Genomic DNA, 21,225 nt, shown 5'->3' with positions numbered 1-21,225 from the left:
AAGTCATGATCAAGTATTGTAATGCTAAAATGTCATATAACAGCAGCAGGAAACATACAAATTTGCACCCGGAGACCTGAAACAAATCAGATATCATTCTTGCTCAGCTGTCAAAAAACAAGGAGCAACCTGCAAGGTTAATTTTTTATTAAATGTAAGCACACACATGATCCCTATGAGAGCACTTCATTATGATGTCAGATGTTTGCCTCCTCTGACCAAAAACCCACAACATTTAGATGGTTCATGCAGGTTCATGGTCAAAAGCTTCCAGAATATTCCACCACCAATACCAAGACACTGAGTCACTCTGTTATTTTTTGCGGTCACTCAGCTGTATGGAGAACAATGTCTAGTGGTCAGTCGTATGGGGAGAAGCAGCTGGCTGGGTTGCATTTCTTTACATCTTAAAGTCCAGCAGATGAAGATGTCATATCACAAGTTCTCATGACACAAATGTGACAAATATAGTCCATGAACAAGCTGCTGTTCTCCTCTCTAATTGGCTCACAATAACCTTAGAGACTGATAAAAGGTGCTCTAAATTCAGTCAGCAACAACAGTCCGTCTTTGCACAAGAAATCTGAGCAACATTCGAAAAGAATAAGGTATTTATGGTTGCACTGATGATTGTATGGTATGATTGGACAAGTAAGTTAGTTTCAAAATACAGAGAGTAAAATGAATACAATTGATACAATTTTGCAGGTTTAAAGCTGCAAAATGAGGCTTCTCCTATTATTACTTGCAGCAACCATCTGCTATGTGAGTATCTATTCATTTATCTATCTATTTGGCTGACAAACAAAACATTCCATGTAACCTCTGGTCTTTTAATGTATTGCAGGTACATGCCGACAAGGTAAGACACTTGGTTATGACAATGTAAACGTGATTCGTGCAATTATCCACATTGGATCATGGTTAAGGTCTAAAGCTATTTCTCCTCTTGTCTCACAGTCACACAAGTTGCTGGCAGCTATTATAGCAGGCATGAATGGAGGAATGTCAAATGGAGTTATACCCGTCAGGATGGCTGGAGGCCTGAACCCTCCTGTGGTGGCTGTTGGTGGGACAGGTTTTGTCGGACAGCCGCAGTTTGCTCGGGTCAGTCTGCCAGGTTGACATGCCTCTCACCTTGGTCCGATAGAAGAGAAAAATACAGTGGAATCAATCAGCATATACCAAATTTCAGAAAACGGGTTTAAGCCTTATACTTAATTTGTATATTTCTTCATCTATATATGTATGCCATGCTACCTGTGGTTTTCATTTGTCATTTGTTTGCTAGTGCAGTGATGCTGTTTTAATATATTCAGTCTATGTACAAGACAATTTATATTCTTTTAGAAAGACATATTTTGAAACAACACATTTCTCAGAACTGTATACGGAAAAAAGGTAATACATACAGGAGCTATTAACCTCTTTATCCTGATAAAGACCCTTATCTGTTGATCTAAATTTTTCATACACCAAAACTTTTTTCCTCACATTATCTAAGCAAGATAGCTGTGATGTAAATCTATTTAAAACTTGGACATTGCAATAAAAAGAAAGCTTACCATCAACAAACTACATAACATACTGCAATGATACAACTACACCACTAGATGGTGCTCTCCCGTCATCCCATCCACAAACACACCATTTGACTTCTCTTTAAGTTTAATAAGCTGAATTCAGGTCATTGTTTTCACTACGAGGTAATATCATCTGCTCTGATTTCTCACATCATCAATACAACAAACAGTTGAATTGAATTCCAATAACCTTAAACTACACACATGCCCTCTTTTTTCCTCCTCAAGTTTGTTCCTGGAGTTCCTGCTTATGTTGTTCCAGTTCCTGTTTCCAGTGTCCCTGCAGCCAATACTGTAAGTGTAAACACACATTGAATATGATTTGATATTTTTCAGACTTTAGAGACCCACTCTGGAAACACTCACATCTGTCTTTCTCATATATATTTGCAGGTTCCTTTCATGGGAGTCCCCCAGATGTCACCAATGAATCCTCTTCAGCAGCCTCTGATGGTATCACTCGCCTCCGTAGCTTATTTACAAAACACAAGTGTCATATAAATCTTTTACATAATGATTTGTGATCTTGTTATCTTTGTTCAGGGGATTGCAGGTGGCACCATGCAACAGCAGCCTCCTCTTCAGTCTGACTTATTCAGACGATTTAGGGTAGGAACAAGTGACAGTATTAACATCCACTACACTGGCGGACTGCACTGGTTAACTGTTCTTCTTTTACCCTCCAGCGTCAGATAAGGAAACAAGACAACACCGTAAGGACCACTGTGGATACTCAGGTAAGAGTGATGTGGATACCTTGGATACTGATGTAAGAATGCTGAGAATGTTCTAGGTCTTGTGTATTCATTCAGTGTCCCCCCTTTATTTCCTCAGATTCCAGCTCCCACTGAAACCCTGACACCAACTCCCTGCAATAAAGAAGGTCATCATGAAGACAACAATATCACTGGCAGCTTTTAAGCAAAAATGCAAGAATATGCACATTTGACATTAAAACTTGAATTCAATGGTTAAGTTATTGTCAGTGATCATGGATTTTATTTTGTGTTTGGAACTTTTGACTTTTAAACCAATGAATCCTATGAAATCAGAGGTGGATTTACTGCACAAGTCAACTGTTAAATACTTATCAGTTTATTTGACAGAAAAAACATGTAGGCAATGTTACATCTAATTAAAGTGCAACTAATTCAGTATATGTAAAACTTCTAGTCATGGCTTATTTGCTATCCTTGTCCCTGGTTAAGCTTTTGGGATAGTACATGATAAACCACTGTGAATTAGATATAAAGAATAGCAATTAAAGCAGACACCGACAAGCAGCCACATACGTACATAGATGCATAAAAACTAACAGCAAGGCAGACATAGAACAAAAAACAACATAGATGGATAAACACTATGAATTAATGATAGACCAGATCTTACAAGTCCAAAGCAATTAAGATTAGTTTTGATGGTCTGAGACACTTTCGGACATGTTCCTCAAACATTAAGTAGCAATCCAAGACTACACCTAAATATTTGAACTCATTTACTCTCTGTATTTACTTCTGACCAATAGTTATGTTTGAACCACTGCATGCTTTTAGCCTCAAAGAAAAGCACATTGAACGTTTTTGGAATAGATTTTAATGAAACCATCTGATTTTATGAATGAGACAAGTCGTATCAATAAACTGACCATAACAGCAATGTGTAGTGGATCTCTGCTGCCATCTAAAGGAAAATTATTATAACAACATGATAAAATAACATGAAACTAGAATTAAAGAATACAGTTTAGGAAGATGTTCATTCATTGTTGTCAGGGCTCAGTTGTTCAAATAATTCAATATAGATCAGATTTATACAGATTTGGAGACGCCATTTTTTGCTATCCAGATTATAGCCACCTGCTCCAGACACTGAAATTCAAAGATCAATAAATCTGGATCACCAGGGTTTGGACTACATCTCACAATAAAGGCTTCTAGCAGTAGTAGTAGTAGTAGCAGTAAAGTACAAGAGGTAGAACAGCCAGCATGGTGCAACTTTCAGTTAAAAAAAGGGGGGCAAAAAACTACAAAATAAAACAACACAAACAGAACCATCTAGAACAGGCATGTCCAAAGTATGGCCTGGGGGCCAACGCGGCCCAAGGTCCATTTAATTATGGCCCCAAGCTTCTATCTTAAAATGTGTTATTTATAGCACAGATATTAAATAAATTCTGAATCATCTGTACATTTGCAGTTTCTTTCAAGCGCACAAACAAAACTAAAGTTAATCCAGAAACGTCTCAAAAAGCTTCATATAGACCACTTGTATAAAGCCAAAGCTCTGGATATTCTGCCAGAATATAATTAGGAGGAAACACAGGAACTCTTAAAGTTGACAGGTTTTTCAAATTAATGTTCTCATCATGATGTGAAATGTTCTTGATGAACACTAAAATTTCAGAAGACACAAAAGAGGACAGACAAGACAAGATCAAAATTATAAAATTGTGCAGAAAATGCAAAATTTGGTGCAGAAAAATAGTTTAGAATGCAGGACAAGAATTATTTAGTTCTTAAATTGAATAGAAAAATAATGATACTATATTTTTCCCACATTGCCCGACCCTAATGAAAAACATTTTCCTCCAGAAGAAGATAAAGTTTGCTTATGTTTACGTGTTTTGTGAAGAACTGAGGAGTACTGATTTATTGAGAAAAACTATAAAATAATTGCTATTAAATAGAGATTTCAAATATAACTTTTATGATTCCTAAGTCTCAGTAAGAGCCACTGGCCCTGAGGTTCTCTGACTACATCAAATGTGGCCCTCCTTAAAAAAAGTTTGGACACCACTGATCTAGAACAAATACCCACCTTGAAGCCACTTTTATGCTGAGATCAGGATAATTGCAAATGTTTTGCACCAAAGGTACCCAAATAACAATCCCATTACATCAATTTTCCAGATTTGATTTAATATGACAACCTTGCATATTACCTAGAATATTTTTGTATTTCTTTTATATATACTGTATATATATATGTATTTTTAAGGCTCACCACATATCGCAACTGATGCAAATCTAGCAGTACAGGTGTGACATAAAAAAGTCAGTTACAGGTCTTTCCCTTAAGAGGACAACACTGTTATAACTTAGTGAAATATCTGTATAGAACAAAGCTGAGAAAGCTACTCTTAATGTTTCTCTTAAAGTGACACTTGCAACAATCCACAATATCTGCTGCAACAGTGCAGGGTCATTCGCGAAACAGATGTCAGTAAAATTCATTTTCGAAGAAGGGCACTCAGTAATAGTAAAAGTCCATCTTCTCTTTCCTGTGTTTCCTCCCAGACCAGTCAATATTTAATACCTGTGAATTACCAGTTAAATGACAACATCAGTCAGCGTAACATGAACAAACTTGTGACAAATGTCTGATTATAAACTTTCAGCCCGTTTTCATTTTTTTCCCATGACAAGACAGAAATCCTGTCAGCCTTAATGTCTGTAATGACACCTTAAAATACCAGGGTTTAACATAAACTTTGTTTAAGACAACAAAAGGTCACTAAGGTGTATGCATGTCCCCTTAACAGGAAGTCATTGAATTGTAGCCCATTAGCAAAACAATCAGTTAAACTGTTATTTTATCTGATGTGTACAGAAAGCAGAGATTTCAAAATTATTAAGAGGTTTGTTAACAACCTGACGAAGACGGAGTCACAGCATTTAGAGACATGACTTACACAAAATTACACACTTACCTGTTGTGTGTTGTCAGAGTCTGAGTCTGTTGCCATGAGAAACGTCTGTCACACTGACCACACATTGTCTGGATGGGTTGGCGGGGGACTAGAACGCCTCACCCTGACAGAATATATAAGGGAAAGGGACCGGGTAAAGAAGCAGGCACACTCAAACTGTGATCACAACCAGAGAAATGGTAAGATGAATCTGTTATAGAAAGTTTTACTTCTATCACAGCTAAATGTATCAGACATACTATACTGTATCTATTTTTTCGTAATGTTTTTGAAATACGTCTAATGTTTTTACAGACTTTGGACATCATGAAACCCCAGGCTGCTCTTCTGTGGGTCTGTTTACTCGGGACAAGCTTTGCTCTTCCAGTAAGTTTCATCTATGTCTTGCTGTTTTACTCATATATTCTAAGTTACTAGATGGAAAGTCATATTTCTAATGTCTTTTTAACAGCTACAGATTGGAATTATTGCAAGCAACAGCAATGAGGTATGTACAGCTGTTAAAAAAAATGTTTTCCCCAATATTTTATAAGTTAGGATCGCATTTTATGTAGTGACAGTTGTACTGATTTTGTATGCAACTTTTTATGTACAGATCCTAAGACTGAATGGATTAACTCTTGCTGCTCTTGGACAAGCACAGGTAGTGCAAATTTGTAAAAAGCAACATTAACTGCATTTCATTGAAAAAAAAACAACCACTAACAAACCTGTCTTGTCCAGTCTTCCCTGTTACCCCAGTTTGTGCTGCAGCAGCAGCCTGAGGTGCTGCTCACTCCACAGATGGTGAACATGAACCCTCAAATGGTAGGGCCCTTCTCTCCTCAGGGGCACCAGCTATTCTTCCCCTCTCAGGGCAACCAGCTTACACCTATGATCGTCCCCAATGCTCAGCAAGAGCAGATTGTGACCCCACAGGACCCCAACGCTCCTAACATCCCCCAGCAGGCCCAAAACCCAGTTCAGGTTGGAAAAAAACGCACAGAGATTCAGTGACAGTGTTGCTTTTTGTTTTCACTTTAGTTGCTGAGACTAATAGTTGTTCTATGCTCCCTTTAGATGTTTCCATCTTTCCAGTATCCGCCTTTCGGCTTCCCTCAGTATTCCAGACAGGTATGATGTAAAACACATGCTCAAACCTCACTTTGTCTTTATTTCTATGCTCACGCTGGTTTTATTTGACTTTCATTTGACTTACCATCCACAGGGCTACCCTTACTTTGTTCCTCCTTACGGCTATCCCCAGCAGAGGAACACTGCAGTGCTGCAGCCCAACAATGCTCAGCAAAACTTGGAGAGAACCACACACAGACCACAGCTCCCTCTGCAGGTGAGACATTCAAAAAGCATGATGGACAAAAAAGAGATCAAGGCTCTCCTGTAGTTATTGATCAAATAGAAATGTCAGTTTTTATACATTTTTCGTACAAAGAAAGGCTGACTGAAGATTTATTGTCACAAAAGCAGGAACTCTTCTTTGTCTTTTAAAAAAACGGTCAGGACGCAATGTAGCAGACTATAATGACTGGAGACACAACTTAATGATAATAACATACCGGTATATGTTGAGTCATGTGTGGCATCTGTGATGCAGTGTCTAATGTCTGCCATATTGGATTAGTGGTAGACTGCTTAAATAATGTTGGTCCCTTGTACTGTTTGATAAGTTTAGAGTAACTAAAATATAATTTTTTATTTAATACCTTTTAGAGCTTACACTGAGTACCTTACTATTTAGTGCTTCTTATGTTGGATATATTATATATATATATATTATATCTTCTTCAATGGAATTTAAATTCCATTGCTTTGAAACATATTTCTTGTTAGTTTTTAGCAAATGATTATTATGGAATAGGTGGTTTATGAGAATATGTTTTTGTATGGATTGTTTAGCTGTTGTTCATTGATTGAATCCTAGATTTCTATCTTCTATCAAGGCTTTTGTGTGCTCTAGAAATAAATCCACATCTTCAGGGGTTGTCCAACAGTTTGAAAAATAACATTAAATGTCTACATGCTTAATAAACTGTCTGAATGAACTTGACACTCATGTGCGTTTAGACAGAAATCTAATTTAACAGCCTTTCTTCCCTTTTCAGCAAGCTTCTCTGCCTAGGGTGCAAACAGAAAAAGTGAGTACACTACATGATTTCGCCTTTAAAGCAAGCAGAGACAAGAACACATCAATTATGTCTAATATGTGTGGTCTTATAACTCTCTGTCCATATCAGACATGGCCGATGGGGACACAGAAGGAGTCTACTACAATTCCTCCTGATCCTCGTGGTGACACATCTGGGCCTGGAGTTGATGAGGTTTGATCTCCGACCATAACTCTTAACCTTAAGTACTTTTAAGTATTCATGACACACTAAATCTGTCATTTAGATATGCAAGATCTGATTTGATATCATTTAATAACTGCTGTTTTGTCTTTAATGTTTCCTCCAGGGCAACGGCAACTTCCCCTTCCTGTTTGAACCCTAGATGTCACCTTGGCAAACAATCTGTGTTTTTGGCCACACTTGCTCAAATGCTCTACAATGTGCCATCCTTCCAAACCCAATTAATTTCTACTCAGTTATTTTTATGATATACTGAAATTGTCTGACTTGTTTCAGGATTGTTATCCCCACTTCCATATCATGTCAAATAAACAACTCTGACAAAACTTCTTGCTTAGAGATTTATTTTGGAACACCAGAATTATACTTTGAGCAGGGAAATTCCAAATCAAAGAAGTAATTTCCCAGAGTATACAAGTGGAGAGAAATGCATATTTTTCTTTACAGCTAGTCGATCAGATTTGTAGCTGTTGGTTTCTTTCTAAAAGAGTGTGAGATCAGAAAAGTTGTCAGCAGCAGTCAGCAAAGTGTTATACATGTAATTTAACTTTATCATGTATTTAGCATCCTCACCTTTGAGAGCTGTCCGCAGTCTTCCTCTTGATTGACTTCTTCTCAAAAAATCACACGGAGTTTCTTCTGGAAAATAAAATTACACAAGCTCAGTGTTGAATTTGAGAAATCTGAAGTGCTAAAACTTTTTGTAATAATGCTGACCTCAAATTGTTTAGGATAACTATGCAAGAAAAAGACCTCACTTGCTCATATGCTGCATGAAACAACACAGAGCCATGGGTAAATGTTCCATAAGAGCAAGTTCAGACAGTGGGAGTTTCACATTTAATGATTACTATTACACAGAAAGAGGCTTACAATCAGTCTGTACTTACAGGTTTCACAACCCCGTACTCAATGGAGACTTGGTTCTTTACATTGAAAAGAGAAAATGTGTTGATGATTGAAAAGTAAACACATAAAATACAGTTCATAGACATTGTATTTGTCTTATTGTGTGCAGCGGGGTTACCGGTTCTGTGGTGTTGAAGATGAACTTCACACAGTTCTGAAATTCAGGGGATGAGAAAATTAAATCACAAAGCAGTTTTAAAATAAGATCACAAATGTATCCAAGCCTCACTATGTGAAAAATGTAAAACAGAATAGAAAAAAAGTACATTTCGTATATATTTGACTGAGATTCAAGCATGCAGTGAGTTTGCCAAATTCATCGTAGGACTGTTTTTTCCTCTCTAGAAAATAAGTCACAGTAAAAATCAGACTATCTGTGTGAAAGGGCTCTGATACTCTGTAATCATTGCAACATATCATTAAATTCCTTTTTGTACCATGGGATGGCGAGGTCCCCTCCTGCCGGGCTAAAGATGGATTAACACATTCGTTAGTATTCATAATATCAATCAAAACTGGTCTGTCTTCTGATTCTAGTCACACTGATACTTATTCTATTGTCTCCTACCTTTTGCTCCACAAATATGCTCTCCCCCTGCAAGATTTTCACACCAAGGTTCATCATAACATTTCATTAATGGAAGTAATTTGCTACTTTAATTAATGATATATTTTATAAAAGTGTAATCAAGCAACCAAAGCGTTTTGTTTACCTGCTGAAGGGTCACACCAGAGTCATTCTGTGGATAAAAGGCAAATTTAAATGTTCACCGCTTTGCTATGCCAAACATAGATATTTTATAAATACAAGAAACATATGATGTTTAATATCTTTCATGCATGATCTTACCTGAAGTGTCACATTGCCAACCTGAGTAATAATAGACATAAGAGTATTAGAGTGTTGGCTAACTGTTGAAGTGCTTTAATCTGAAGTAATGGTTGAAAGTGTGCCTACCTTGAATAATGGCACACACTCCTAGAACAAAAATGAAGTATGTTTGTGTCATTGCAATGCAGAAGAAAAACATATATGTGTGTAATTTTTTGGAGAGCAGACAGTGCTTCAGTACACAAGAGAAAGACAACAGACATAAAGTATGGACCTACTGTGTCAGTAAAAACTACACCAATAGTGAAAAGATATGTAAACAGTCAAAAAATTAAGAACTGATTTACGAGATACTTTTCTGTAATTTAAGGGCACTGTGAGTTCCAGAGATTAACATGGTTTCCACACAGTACATTAAGCTTTCATCATTTCAGTACAGCTTTTCTCAGCCTAGCCTCACTACATGTCATTGTGAGCTTACCACAGGACGAAAGTGCCAGCCAAACCCACGCAGAGGGAGTCTTGCATCACCTCGTTGGGAACCAGGACCCTGTGAGAAGTTAAAATTCAGGTCTGTGTACAGAAAACAACTGTTTCATATAATTTCATAAAATGTCAGGTGATGGTAAGGGTTTGCTGCAGACGAATTGTGTTTGTAGCATCTTACAAAAGAAGCCAAAATATAGTTATTTCTAGAAAGCCTCCAAAATGTTCAATGAGAGTGCAAAGCGTCTCTTCAGCCCTGGTCATGGTAGTTTCTCTGAAATATTTTATCCTTATCATATTAATTCTCTTCACTTTATTTCCCTAAATATCACACAGTTTGTATTCACCTTCTTTAAGGATTAAGGAAGAACATCCTGGCTTCTACACAGCGTTAGAGCTAGACCCTGCAGTTCACAGTACTGTGTTTTAAGGGCCTGGGGGTTAAAAGTGTTTTAATGACAAGAATCTCTATTTTCTATTTTGTGTTTCTTTTTAGCAGGGTGTAAAAAGTGATAATGGTTGGACAATATCCTTCCAGTGGCCACACCCTGAAAAATGCCCTGATTCATTTTCTGTTCATCTTTGGACTAAAATGTAAGACCAGAATTAAAAAATTAACATGGAGCTGTGTTGGTGAAGATGTGAAACCAGCAAAGTACTGATTAGAAAACAAATGAGTGTTGTGGAAAAAGATATTCTGGCTTTTAAACACTCTTTTCAGCCATTTTTTGAAAACAAAAGATTATCTGACTGTTTATTGCACCAGTTACATGGCAAACTCACAGAAACATGAAAACTCTTAAAGCCTGAATGTAATAGTTAAAGCTCATAATTTCTTATGGGTGAAAAAGTGTTTCAATTATAACAGCATTAGAGGTTAAGAGAATTTATATTTTTTTTCCCAAAATGTTGAAATATTCCTTTAACGGGACTCCAAAATAAAGGGCAAACAACAATAGAGTTTAAATCCCAGACGTTTTCACCCATTGCAAAGTAATATAGCCTTCAACTACCACAACAGTACTTGTTATTAAGCGTACCTGTACTGCAGCCCATTCTAGCCAGTCTTCATTCGTCCACTGGCCCTCCTCCGGGGCTCCAGTCACCAGCTGCTCATCCTCACCAAGCTAAAAAAAACCATTAAATCAATGAACGAAACGAATATTAAACCAATAAAGGAAAAATGCAGCATTGGACCTGTGTGTCTGTTCCTCTTACCTGAGAACCTTCTTCCAACTCAATCTCTTCTGCAGGTTCAAACACTTCATCCTGAGCCCAGAAATCAGGCTGAAAAATAAAAACCAACAAAACTGTAAAAACTCCCTCCTCAAAATGTCACTCAAATTTTTTTTGTGTAATTCTAACGCCACCTAAAAGACAATTCACATGTTCACCTTTGAAAGAAACTCACCTGTGCAGCTGCTGCTGACAAAAGTAAAGCTGCAATACAAAATAGTTGCATTGTTTCTGGAGAATCTGAGAGAAAAAGCTACATAATTAATATCAATAAATCACTGAAAATTATCTGAACCATAACAAAAGTATGGTTTAAAACAGACCAGACATTCCAAATAGTGAGTAACTCACTGTATGACATCTACAGTAGCTTACCTACCACGTTGTGTTTGTATGTGTGTACCATGTCACATATGAATACTTATATCAGACATCTGACATTGAGACACACCATGTATTTCTCAAAAGGAAACATAATAGTCAAGCTTAATTGTTTGCAAAGCAGCCATGACTTAACATGCTGTTTGCTAATGTCTCTTCAATCAACCATGATCCTTTTTCCTAACAACAGCAATGGTGACTGGCAGCAGTTATTAATCATCAACAATAGAAACCCCTAAAGAGGGGACTAAAGGTGCGTGCAGGTAGGATGGGCAAAAGAGGCAATTCATTTCCTTGAACAAGGAGAGCAAAGACAGTTACAAGCGTCACTGGGTGTTGCCTTTAATCTGCTCAAGCCACTGATTCACTTGATTTGTAATCATAAGACCTGGTATTCCCATGTTTCCCTTCTGTTTTCTGTTTTGCCAACACTAATGGTTGAATAAAGACACTGAAGTTGGGTAACAGTTGTAAGAAACATTGTTTCACATGATTATTAAATTGTTACTCATCCTACGTTTCATGTATAAGCTGTAAGAAAATTGATACATATACTTTGGTCATCCCTGATGGGTAGCCACACCTTTAAATGTGGAGGTGGAACATTTCCTAATAGTTTCCCAATAGTACTGTTTGCTAAGGAGATTTCATCCTCTCCTGTAGCTGTATAAAAGAGGGCTCCACATTCAGAACAGCACTTCAACAACCTCCTCAACCATCGTTGACACAGTCTCTTGAAGTTGTGAAGACTTGAAGGTAAATATCTGGATGTTTTGAATCAGTATTGTGTGTCTGAGGTTGATGAAAATACGATTTCATCTGAGGAAGTGTGTTTTCTTTTAAACAGGCGTGATAACTGTAACCATGCTGAAGATCGTGTTTGTGCTTGGATGCCTCCTGAGTGTGGCTTTGGCTCAACCTGTAAGTCTGACAACCTACTATTGAAATCAACATGGGGGCTCTAATGTGTTGATACCATTACTATTTTTGAAAAAGGGGAATACTGGAAATATTAAATGTGAAATATCTGGATTCCTACAGGACATGGAGCGCAGGCGTTTTGCTCGGTCAGAATCTGGCTCTGACTCCAATGAGGTGAGTGAGCTTTCTACATTCCATGATTTAGCATTCAGCCTATTTGAGTGTCCGTTCTTGTAAGAGTCTCAACAATTTGCTGAGTATGCTCAATGAATGTCTCTTCTTTCTTGCAGGCTGCCAGCACCAGCACCACAACCAACGGAATCACTACAGCTCAGTTCCTTCAGTTGCTCCAGCTCATCCTCCAACTAACTGCAACAACTACTGCAGCTCCCACTACTACTGTAACTACTGCCACCACTGCGGTTGCTACTGCTGCCCCTACTGGCTAATTGTTCTCTAGAAATCAATAACTGGATGCAAACAGTGCTAAATGGCATTGATTTTTGACATCAACTCAGTTTTATGTTAATCAGGTTTAAAATCCATCATTTCAGCTCAAATCAAATTGTGAATCAAAATGTTTTCATTTTGTGCAACTTTTCCTCAATAAACTCATTCACTGGAAATATTGGATTATACTGTACACCTTTTCTTTCAACACTCACAAATGGGAAACATGAATCAAGTTCTGCTGATGTAGTAAGGTGCCTGTCAAAGAAATGATCAGACATTATCAACACTACAAGTCACCTGTTTCTACCTGAGCCACAACATGGTTCAATAGCTTTCCAAACTGCTTATATAAACTACCCTGAAATGGCCCCAGCTATATGGTCCATAATCTACTTTTGAGTTACCATAACAATAACTGATAGAATAAGATGATTTATTATAAACACAATTATTCCCAGAAACTCTTCAACTCTAACCAAATGTGCTTTAACCAGCACATCCTGGTGTCAGAATTCTCCTCTCAAATAATGTAACTCATAAGCAGGGACTATAAAACATTGTGTGAATCCAAACAATGCTTCTACCATGAATTCTGAAAAACAGTTGCTTGACACGGCAACTATCTTCTGTTCGAAAAACTATCATTTAACACTTATAAAATAGTGCATGAATTTCCTGTGATTATAAAACATATCTTTAAATTTTAAGAAGTTTTGTAAATAAAACATGGATGAGTCTCAGTGACGTCAACCATTAGTTTCTGAAGCAGAGTTTTGAATTCAAATGAGGGCTGTCACAGTGAAAATGCTGACTTAACTGTCGGTCGACCTAGCACTGGGCAAAGAGGCGGTATTGATGTGGTGCTTTAGCCTCCTGGCTAACGGTTGCAATGTGCCTCCCCTGTCAGTCAAGTCAGCCAGTCCCTGTTTATTATTCAAAATATGTAACGTTAATATGTTTAATATGTTTAATATTAACGTTCTTTAGGGAACGCTATGCACTTAGCTAGACTATTCTCCACTGTTGTCCCCAGTGGCAGATTGTGTCTTCCAGCTACAGTTGACTCGCACTGTCCTGCTCTACTCTGGGACTCTGTGTTCAGCTCTTGAGTGAACCAGCACTTGGTACTTTGGTAATTATTGTGGTGATGACAAGTTAATTGTTGATGATGATAATGGACGGTCTTAAATTGTTTGGTTGCTTCATTGTAGATGTTCCTTATTTTACAAAAAAAAAAAATCCTTATTTACTTTTGTGCATTGCCTTTACACTGCTCGGCAGTACCTGCATCCAAATGGACTTGAAGCACTTTGTTATTCTTACTGATCTTGTTTCCTATTGTCTAGATCTTTGCTTGTGCTGTTCTTGTTCTCATATGTACGTCGCTTTGGATAAAAGCGTCCGCTAAATCAGGGGTTCTCAAACTTTTTGGAGCCAGGGACACCTTACAGGTGAGAAAATTGTCCAAGGAACCCCTCATAATTGTAACACAGATTAAGCACATTAGTGATGTGTCATGATCAAAAGCTGCGGCTCTGAGAGCCGAGGCTTTATAGTGAATCAGAAGAGCCGGCTCGCATCAAGAGAGCCGGCTGACCGATTGGTCAGCATGGCGGCCATGCGGCCAATCACATGTGAGGATATAGGATATAGGTGATGGAGGGGAGGCTGTGTATCGTGGCTTCATCTGTTCCTTCTGAGAGGGTTAGGGTTAGGGTTCTTCTCACAGACAGAGCAAATTCTCACTGAGAGGAGAAATCGAGACAGCCCATCCAAGCTGAGGCATGTGATTTTTCTCAATGCTGACATTAATAATGTTTGCTCGAGTTTGGTTCGGGTTCTGTTTGCTTGAGTTTGGTTCTGGTTCTGTTTGCTCGAGTTTGGATCTGGTTCAGTTTGCTTGAGTTGGTTCTGGTTCTGTTTGCTTGAGTTTGGTTCTGGTTCAGTTTGCTTGAGTTTGGTTCTGGTTCTGTTTGCTTGAGATTGGTTCTGGTTCTGTTTGCTTGAGTTGGTTCTGGCTCTGTTTGCTTGAGTTTGGTTCTGGTTCTGGTTCTGTTTGCTTGAGTTGGTTCTGGTTCTGTTTACTTGAGTTTGGTTCTGGTTCTGTTTACTTGAGTTTGGTTCTGGTTCTGTTTGCTTGACTTGGTTCTGGTTCTGTTTGCTTGAGTTTGAATCTGGTTCTGGTTCGGTTCTGGCTCTGTTTGCTTGAGTTTGGTTCTGGCTCTGTTTGCTTGAGTTTGGTTCTGGTTCTGTTTGCATGGGTTTGGTTCTGTTTGCTTAAGTTTAGTTCTGGTTCTAACCCTAACCTTAATCATAACCCTAACCCTAATCATAACCCTAATCATAACCCTGACCCTAACCCAAACCTTAATCCTAACCCTAATCCTAACCCCAACCCTAACACTTATCCTAACCCAAACCCAAACCCCATTCTAACCCTATTTCATAACCCCAACCCTAACCCAAACCCTAGTCATAACCCAAACCCTAATCCTAAACCTAATCCTAATCACAACCCTAACCCTAATCAGAACCCTAACCTAACCCTAACCCAAACCCTGTTTTGGTTCTGTTTGCTTAAGTTTAGTTCTGGTTCTAACCCTAACCTTAATCATAACCCTAACCCTAATCATAACCTTAATCCCAACTCTAATCACAGTCCCTAACCCTAATCACAACCCTATCCCTAACCCTTATCATAACCTTAACCCCAACTCTTATCACAACCCTATCCCTAACCCTAATCATAACCTTAACCCCAACTCTAATCACAACCCCAGCCCTAACCCTAACCCTAACCCTAATCATAACCCTAACCCTAATCATAACCCTAACCCTAACCCTAATCATAACCCTAACCCTAACCCTAATCATAACCCTAACCCTAATCACAACCCTAAGAATGGTTTTGTAACAGAATTAAGGCACAAAATTGGGCAATTATAACGCTTCTCATAAAAACACTGTACGTAAAAGGGTTTTCAACACACAAACCATTATTTTTTGCAAAGTTAAGGTAAAATATACGGCTACAAAAGATCCTAAATTACGAGCTGTTCGGGAGTCAAAAGAGCCAGCTCTTCTTTGGGAGCCGAGTCAAAAGAGCCGGCTCTCTGAAAAGAGCCGAACTTCCCACCACTAAAGCACATGCTTACTAGCATTTGCACTTGTAGTTGCCCTTGGAACTATTTGTATTGTAAAACGTATCAATGTTAATACTTCAGACCTGTACCATAGTGATAAACAGAGAACACTTCAATTTGAATCAAGTAAATACCACTTGTATACTTTAAAACAATGGGGCCTTTCATTCCTTGTGGACTCAACATGACAGCATTTACATTTATACTTTTCAAGTAAATGATTTTAAATGCTTTCAGAAAATTAACAGTAGCAAGACTCACATAACCCTTCGAGCCACCAAATGGTATCATAACAATGGTGTATATGCTGTTTTGTAATGACACAGCACAATTTTATAATTTATTAGAAATGTATTCAAATTATTTCACGGACCCCAACGCTATAGTTCACGGACCCCTCTTTGAGAACAACTGTGCTAAATGACATTGTAACATTGTAACATTGTAACATTGTAACATTGTAACATTGTAACCTTCACTGTTTAAAAATGAAGAAGGTATAACAAATGCTCAACCCCCCGTACAGTGTGTTCAAAAAGAGAAATGGGCCATTCAGACCATAATAATTTTTCTATCCGGCTGTGAACATGTTTATTTCTGCTGTATAGAGGGTTTAACATTATTTGACAGTTCATGTAATTCCGTCAAGATTTGATCCCTTTTCACTGGGGAGCGAATGCAATGACTTCAGATTTGGAATCATTCAGTTTTAAAAAGTTGTCTGACATCCAGGATTTGATTTCTGACAGACAGTTGTGAAGATGTGTGATTTTTGATTGGTCATTATGTTTTATTGGGATGTAAAGTTGCGTGTCATCTGCAACACTGAATGTTGCCACCCTGTTAGAAACAGCTGCCTCAAAATTTCTTACAAAAGCTGATGAATCCTCACACAGCACATCTTTTCTCAGTCTCACTATTGTTATCTCACTATCATAAAGAATGTTAAATGTATACACTATATATGTAAGCTTGCTCCAGCTCTCCATTTAACAGAACAAAGTCATTTATGAAAGGAAAAGTTGACTTTTGTCAGGTATCAAGGCATATGAATGTCTAGAGATCAATCTGCTTGCATTGGAATTGAAAGTTGATTTCGAATAAAAGCCTCAGCAATGTAAAGGTGATAAATAATATCATCTTTGCAGTGTCTACAAACACAAAAAGTAAAATCTCTATATAAGATAAAATACAGCAGAAAGTTTCCATGAATGTCAGCAGAGTCTGCAGGTACTCAAGACTGCGTTCATGTTCTTGTTGGGGAAACATGATATACAGTTCAGAATATTAAGAAATAATACTTATTGTGATTGATAAAATCTGAAATAGAAAAGACAAGAGATCAGGAAATTAAAGTAACAGAATATCAGAACTTAATGCAAAAAGTAATCCTTCTTTATTCTGTCATTGAGCTCATGTAAATCCCCAAATCTGCTATGGCCTATCCAAATCCCCAAAATTTAAGACAGTAAGCTGGCTGAGAAACAACACCTCCACCTCTACTTCAGATATTACTCACATATTAGCAGTGAGCTGATAATCTAAAAATGAGGCCATTTACTGGTGCAAAAAAACCCAAACTTGAAAAATCATAGAAGATAGTGCTGGTCAGGTTGCACACAGCAGGTTTAACACAGCATTGTTGATTGTTTAAAGTCAGCTTATCAGATACATGAACTAATAGAAATCAAAGTAAGGGAGCATTGTGGGCAAGTCACTACCTGTGTTTCACATTATTGTTAAAAAGTAAGAGAATTACTGAGTTATTGCATTATGAAAGTGATTAGTTACTTGGAAAAGTAAGTAATCACTCCTCTTATGAATGTACCCTGCCTCTCCTCTCACCAGTATTTTTCTAATTAGTTCTCTGAAAGCAGCAGACTCAACCATTGATATGGGAAGCATGTCTTCAATGAAATACCATGCAACCAGTCTATTTGGTCCTCCCTGGCTTACAGATTGTGGAGCTGGCAGTGATTTGAAATCAAGCCTTGGCTGTCTGGATGGAGTGGCTCCTCCTTGGTCTGCCAAGCTAACTTGAGCTGCACCTGTGTCACCGGTGTTTGGCTCTCTGGTAACTAGCTTGGTAGAAGTATTTTGTTTGGCTAGGGTCTTTGTGAGATTTTAGTTACTGGTCTTGGTGGTGGACAAAGTTTTCCTTTCTGTGCTTGGACTACAACCCACCACTGTATTCTTATCCTTAACGTCAGGGAGGGAAAATAATATTGGTATTTCCGTGACAGAAAGCTCACACATGAAGGATTATCAGCTATTCTGTGTGTTTACTTCTATTGTCTTTCTCTCAAATGAATACTGATATGTGAATGGAGGCCTTTAAGTCCTCACAGGTTTATTCATGCAGTACACAGGTTGACTGAGTCTACAACAAGACCCCACAATATACCAAGTTAAATTGTTTTAAAGTCTTACTGTTGGGTCATTGATGTCTTTACGGACTTGACCGTATTATTTTGTTGTTAGCCTAGCTGTAAATCTTTAACGCAAATTTTTATGTTTATTGCGTAGGATGGCATATATCCTGGTAGGAAGAATAAGACAAATTAGGAAAATCAAAAGCCTCAAATAATTAATTATTCCTGATATTAATTGTCAAATGAATTGTACCAACCATCCTTGCTGTCAGGTTTGACTTGCATCATTACCTCACCTACATGTTTCTTCATCTTATAGAGATAAAAGATTTCCTAATACGTTTCCCAATAATGCTATTTGCTAAAAAGGTTACACCCTATCAATAAGAGCTTGGTGCCTCATGAGCCTAGGTAGCAGACCTCTGATTGATTAATATTTTGCTCTTGTAGGATCTAATCCAAGATCACTCGTGTTTAAAAATACTTTTTATTATTTTTACATATTAAATTACTTTCCTCGGTAGCTGTGATGCACTACTCACTAATCCAAACATTTTCGCTGTAATAGATGTGAGATGAGACCTGAACCGCTGTTATCATGTTTGTGAATGTGTGGCAAATCTTGTGACTGAAGCAGCGCCTGCCGACATCAGGGGGTAATTCACAGATCACCAGAGGTCCCCGAGTTATACTAATCCTGCGCGAATAGGGCAATAGAGTCATAGAAGTAATCAGATTGCTTCCACACCTTTACGGCTTTCTGTCTGCTGCACCACATTTAGTCAAATTTGACTCTTTCATTGTAAAAATACACACTGACAGTTCACTTTGACAGCTGTTTGTATACAGCACAAGAGCCATGCACTGTCACGGTAGAGCAAAGTGGGGACAGATTGTTCAATAAGCCAACAGCTGACAGAATATAAGACACTGTATCTGTTTGTGCTGCAACAGGGATGACCGTTGCAGCAACGTTCTGAATGAGTTGCAGTTTTTTCAGGGACTTTTTGGGCAGACCGGTAAAAAGGGAGTTAAAATAATCAATGCAATTGGTGATAAAAGCATTAATTAAAATGTCAGTGTCTTTCGGGGGCGGAAAAGGTCTGACTTTTTCACTGTTTCAAGAATGTCTGTTTTATCTTCATTTATTTTAAAAAGTCCTTGCTCATCCATACATCTGTTTTAGTTCTTTTAGATTTAAGTGCTGCCTTTGATACGGTCGATCTTTTTATTTTACTAGAATGTCTGAAACACTGGGTTGGCATATCTGGTTCAGTTTCAAAATGGTTTTATTCTTGTATGAAAGGTCTTATAGTGTGGCAATTAGCAGTTCACATTCTTCAAATGTGAAGCTGACATGTTGGGTCCCCCAGGGGTCAGTTCTTGGACCACTCCTCTACTCCCTCGATATACTGTCCCAGGGACACATCATTCGCAGCCACAATGTGAGTTTCCACTCATATGCGGATGATACCAAACTGTACCTGTCTTTTGATCTCAATGATTTTAACGTTTAAAACGTACTGAATTACTGCATCCAAGATTTTACTTGCTGGTTGTTACAACATTTCCTGCAGCTGAACCTTGACAAAATTGAGGTGATGATCCTAAGCCCTGGTTCACCAGGAATGGTGACACATCTTGTCCCCTTGTTAAAAAACATTGCTGCTAAGTGCAAAAATCTAGGTGTCATCTTTGACAAGATCCTCAGTCTGAACCAGCATGTCAACCTAATGATGCAGACTTGTTTTATGCAGCAAAGGAGACTCTCCAAAATTAGGTCCTCTTTATCCAGAAAAAACTTTGAGACAGTCATTCATGCTTTTATATCCTCCCTCTTGGACTACTTTAAGTCACTGTATACATATCTAAACAAACATTAAACAAGTTACAACTAGTCCAAAACGCAGCAGCCCGACTCCTCACTAGAACGAAAAAGAGAGACCACATCACTCCTGTTTTAGCTTCCCTCCATTGGCTTCTGATAGATAGAATTGATTTTAAGATTTTATTGTTGACTTTTAAAGCATGCTCTGGACTCACACCCCAGTACATATCTGATCTCCTCACCCCATACGTGCCCGGTAGTACCCTGAGGTCCTCAGCCAAGGCTCTGCTTGCTGTCCCACAGTCTAGGCTGAGGACCAAAGGTGACTGGGCCTTTTCTGTCAGAGCTCCGACCCTCTGGAACAACCTCCCAGAGGAGATCAGATTGGCCACCTCTTTGAATCTCTTTTAAAAACACACTTTTATAGATGTGCCTTTACAGGAGATGTCACCTGAGTGTGTTTAATTTCAGATGTTTTATTATTTATCAGGCAGTATCACTGGCAGGTTCTTACTCTCTTTATTCTTTTATATTTTTCATATTTCTGATCTTTTAATTGTTTTAATCTTTTAAATGTTGTTGTAGCTGATCTCAACATCCTCTCATTGGCGGTCTATTTAAGCTGCAAGTCTCCCTGTCTCTGCCTCTGCTTTGCATGTGCTCCTGCTGTCCTACTCAGTGCTGTGTGCAAATTTCATACCCACATCCTCCCCGGCATCCACCTGCGGGCTCCGAGGGGGGTTAGTCCAATCTCATTGCTCCTAAATGTCTGCTTTTAAATAATCTTCGAGGAGTAATGAGGTTCGGAGCCCATATGCCAAACGCAATACTGTATACTGCAATAAACTTTATCTTAAGTAAACGCGAGTGGCCTGACTGAAATTTTATTATTTTATTGTCTTCCTCACATTTATCTTTTATTGTCTTTTAGTTTATTTTCTATTCGTTAAGCACTTTGTAACCCTGTTTTGAAAAGTGCTGTATAAATAAAGAGTGTTATTATTATAATGTCAGAGAGGCAGGT

The 21,225-nt window shown here is 38.1% G+C and overlaps 1 protein-coding gene and 1 long non-coding RNA gene across 2 annotated transcripts; both read left to right on the top strand.

Moving 5' to 3' along the window:
- The first annotated feature begins 699 nt into the window (after nt 1-699).
- On the top strand, nt 700-1,092 carry LOC117815239. Its single transcript, XR_004631778.1, has 3 exons — nt 700-765; nt 848-862; nt 961-1,092. It is a non-coding gene; the product is annotated as an uncharacterized LOC117815239 (long non-coding RNA).
- A 4,230-nt stretch (nt 1,093-5,322) lies between these two features.
- Nucleotides 5,323-7,966, top strand: odam (odontogenic, ameloblast associated). The gene is made up of 10 exons (XM_034686828.1): nt 5,323-5,471; nt 5,587-5,658; nt 5,744-5,779; nt 5,888-5,938; nt 6,016-6,258; nt 6,352-6,405; nt 6,500-6,622; nt 7,395-7,427; nt 7,527-7,610; nt 7,747-7,966. Exons 1-10 carry the CDS (start codon nt 5,469-5,471, stop codon nt 7,780-7,782), a joined length of 735 nt encoding a protein of 244 aa, XP_034542719.1. The 5' UTR covers nt 5,323-5,468; the 3' UTR covers nt 7,783-7,966.
- The last annotated feature ends 13,259 nt before the right edge of the window (nt 7,967-21,225 follow it).

The sequence above is a fragment of the Notolabrus celidotus genome, chromosome 7 (assembly GCF_009762535.1).
Source record: "Notolabrus celidotus isolate fNotCel1 chromosome 7, fNotCel1.pri, whole genome shotgun sequence".
Lineage (NCBI taxonomy): Eukaryota > Metazoa > Chordata > Actinopteri > Labriformes > Labridae > Notolabrus > Notolabrus celidotus.
The sequence above is the reverse complement of the archived record's forward strand: the minus strand, read 5'-3'. Positions and strand labels throughout refer to the sequence as shown.

What these genes read in the sequence shown, in the direction of transcription:
- odam (XM_034686828.1), top strand. An exon ending in GACCACAGCTCCCTCTGCAG is followed by an intron (nt 6,623 to 7,394) that starts GTGAGACATTCA and finishes TTCCCTTTTCAG; the next exon opens with CAAGCTTCTCTGCCTAGGGT. An exon ending in CTGGGCCTGGAGTTGATGAG is followed by an intron (nt 7,611 to 7,746) that starts GTTTGATCTCCG and finishes TGTTTCCTCCAG; the next exon opens with GGCAACGGCAACTTCCCCTT.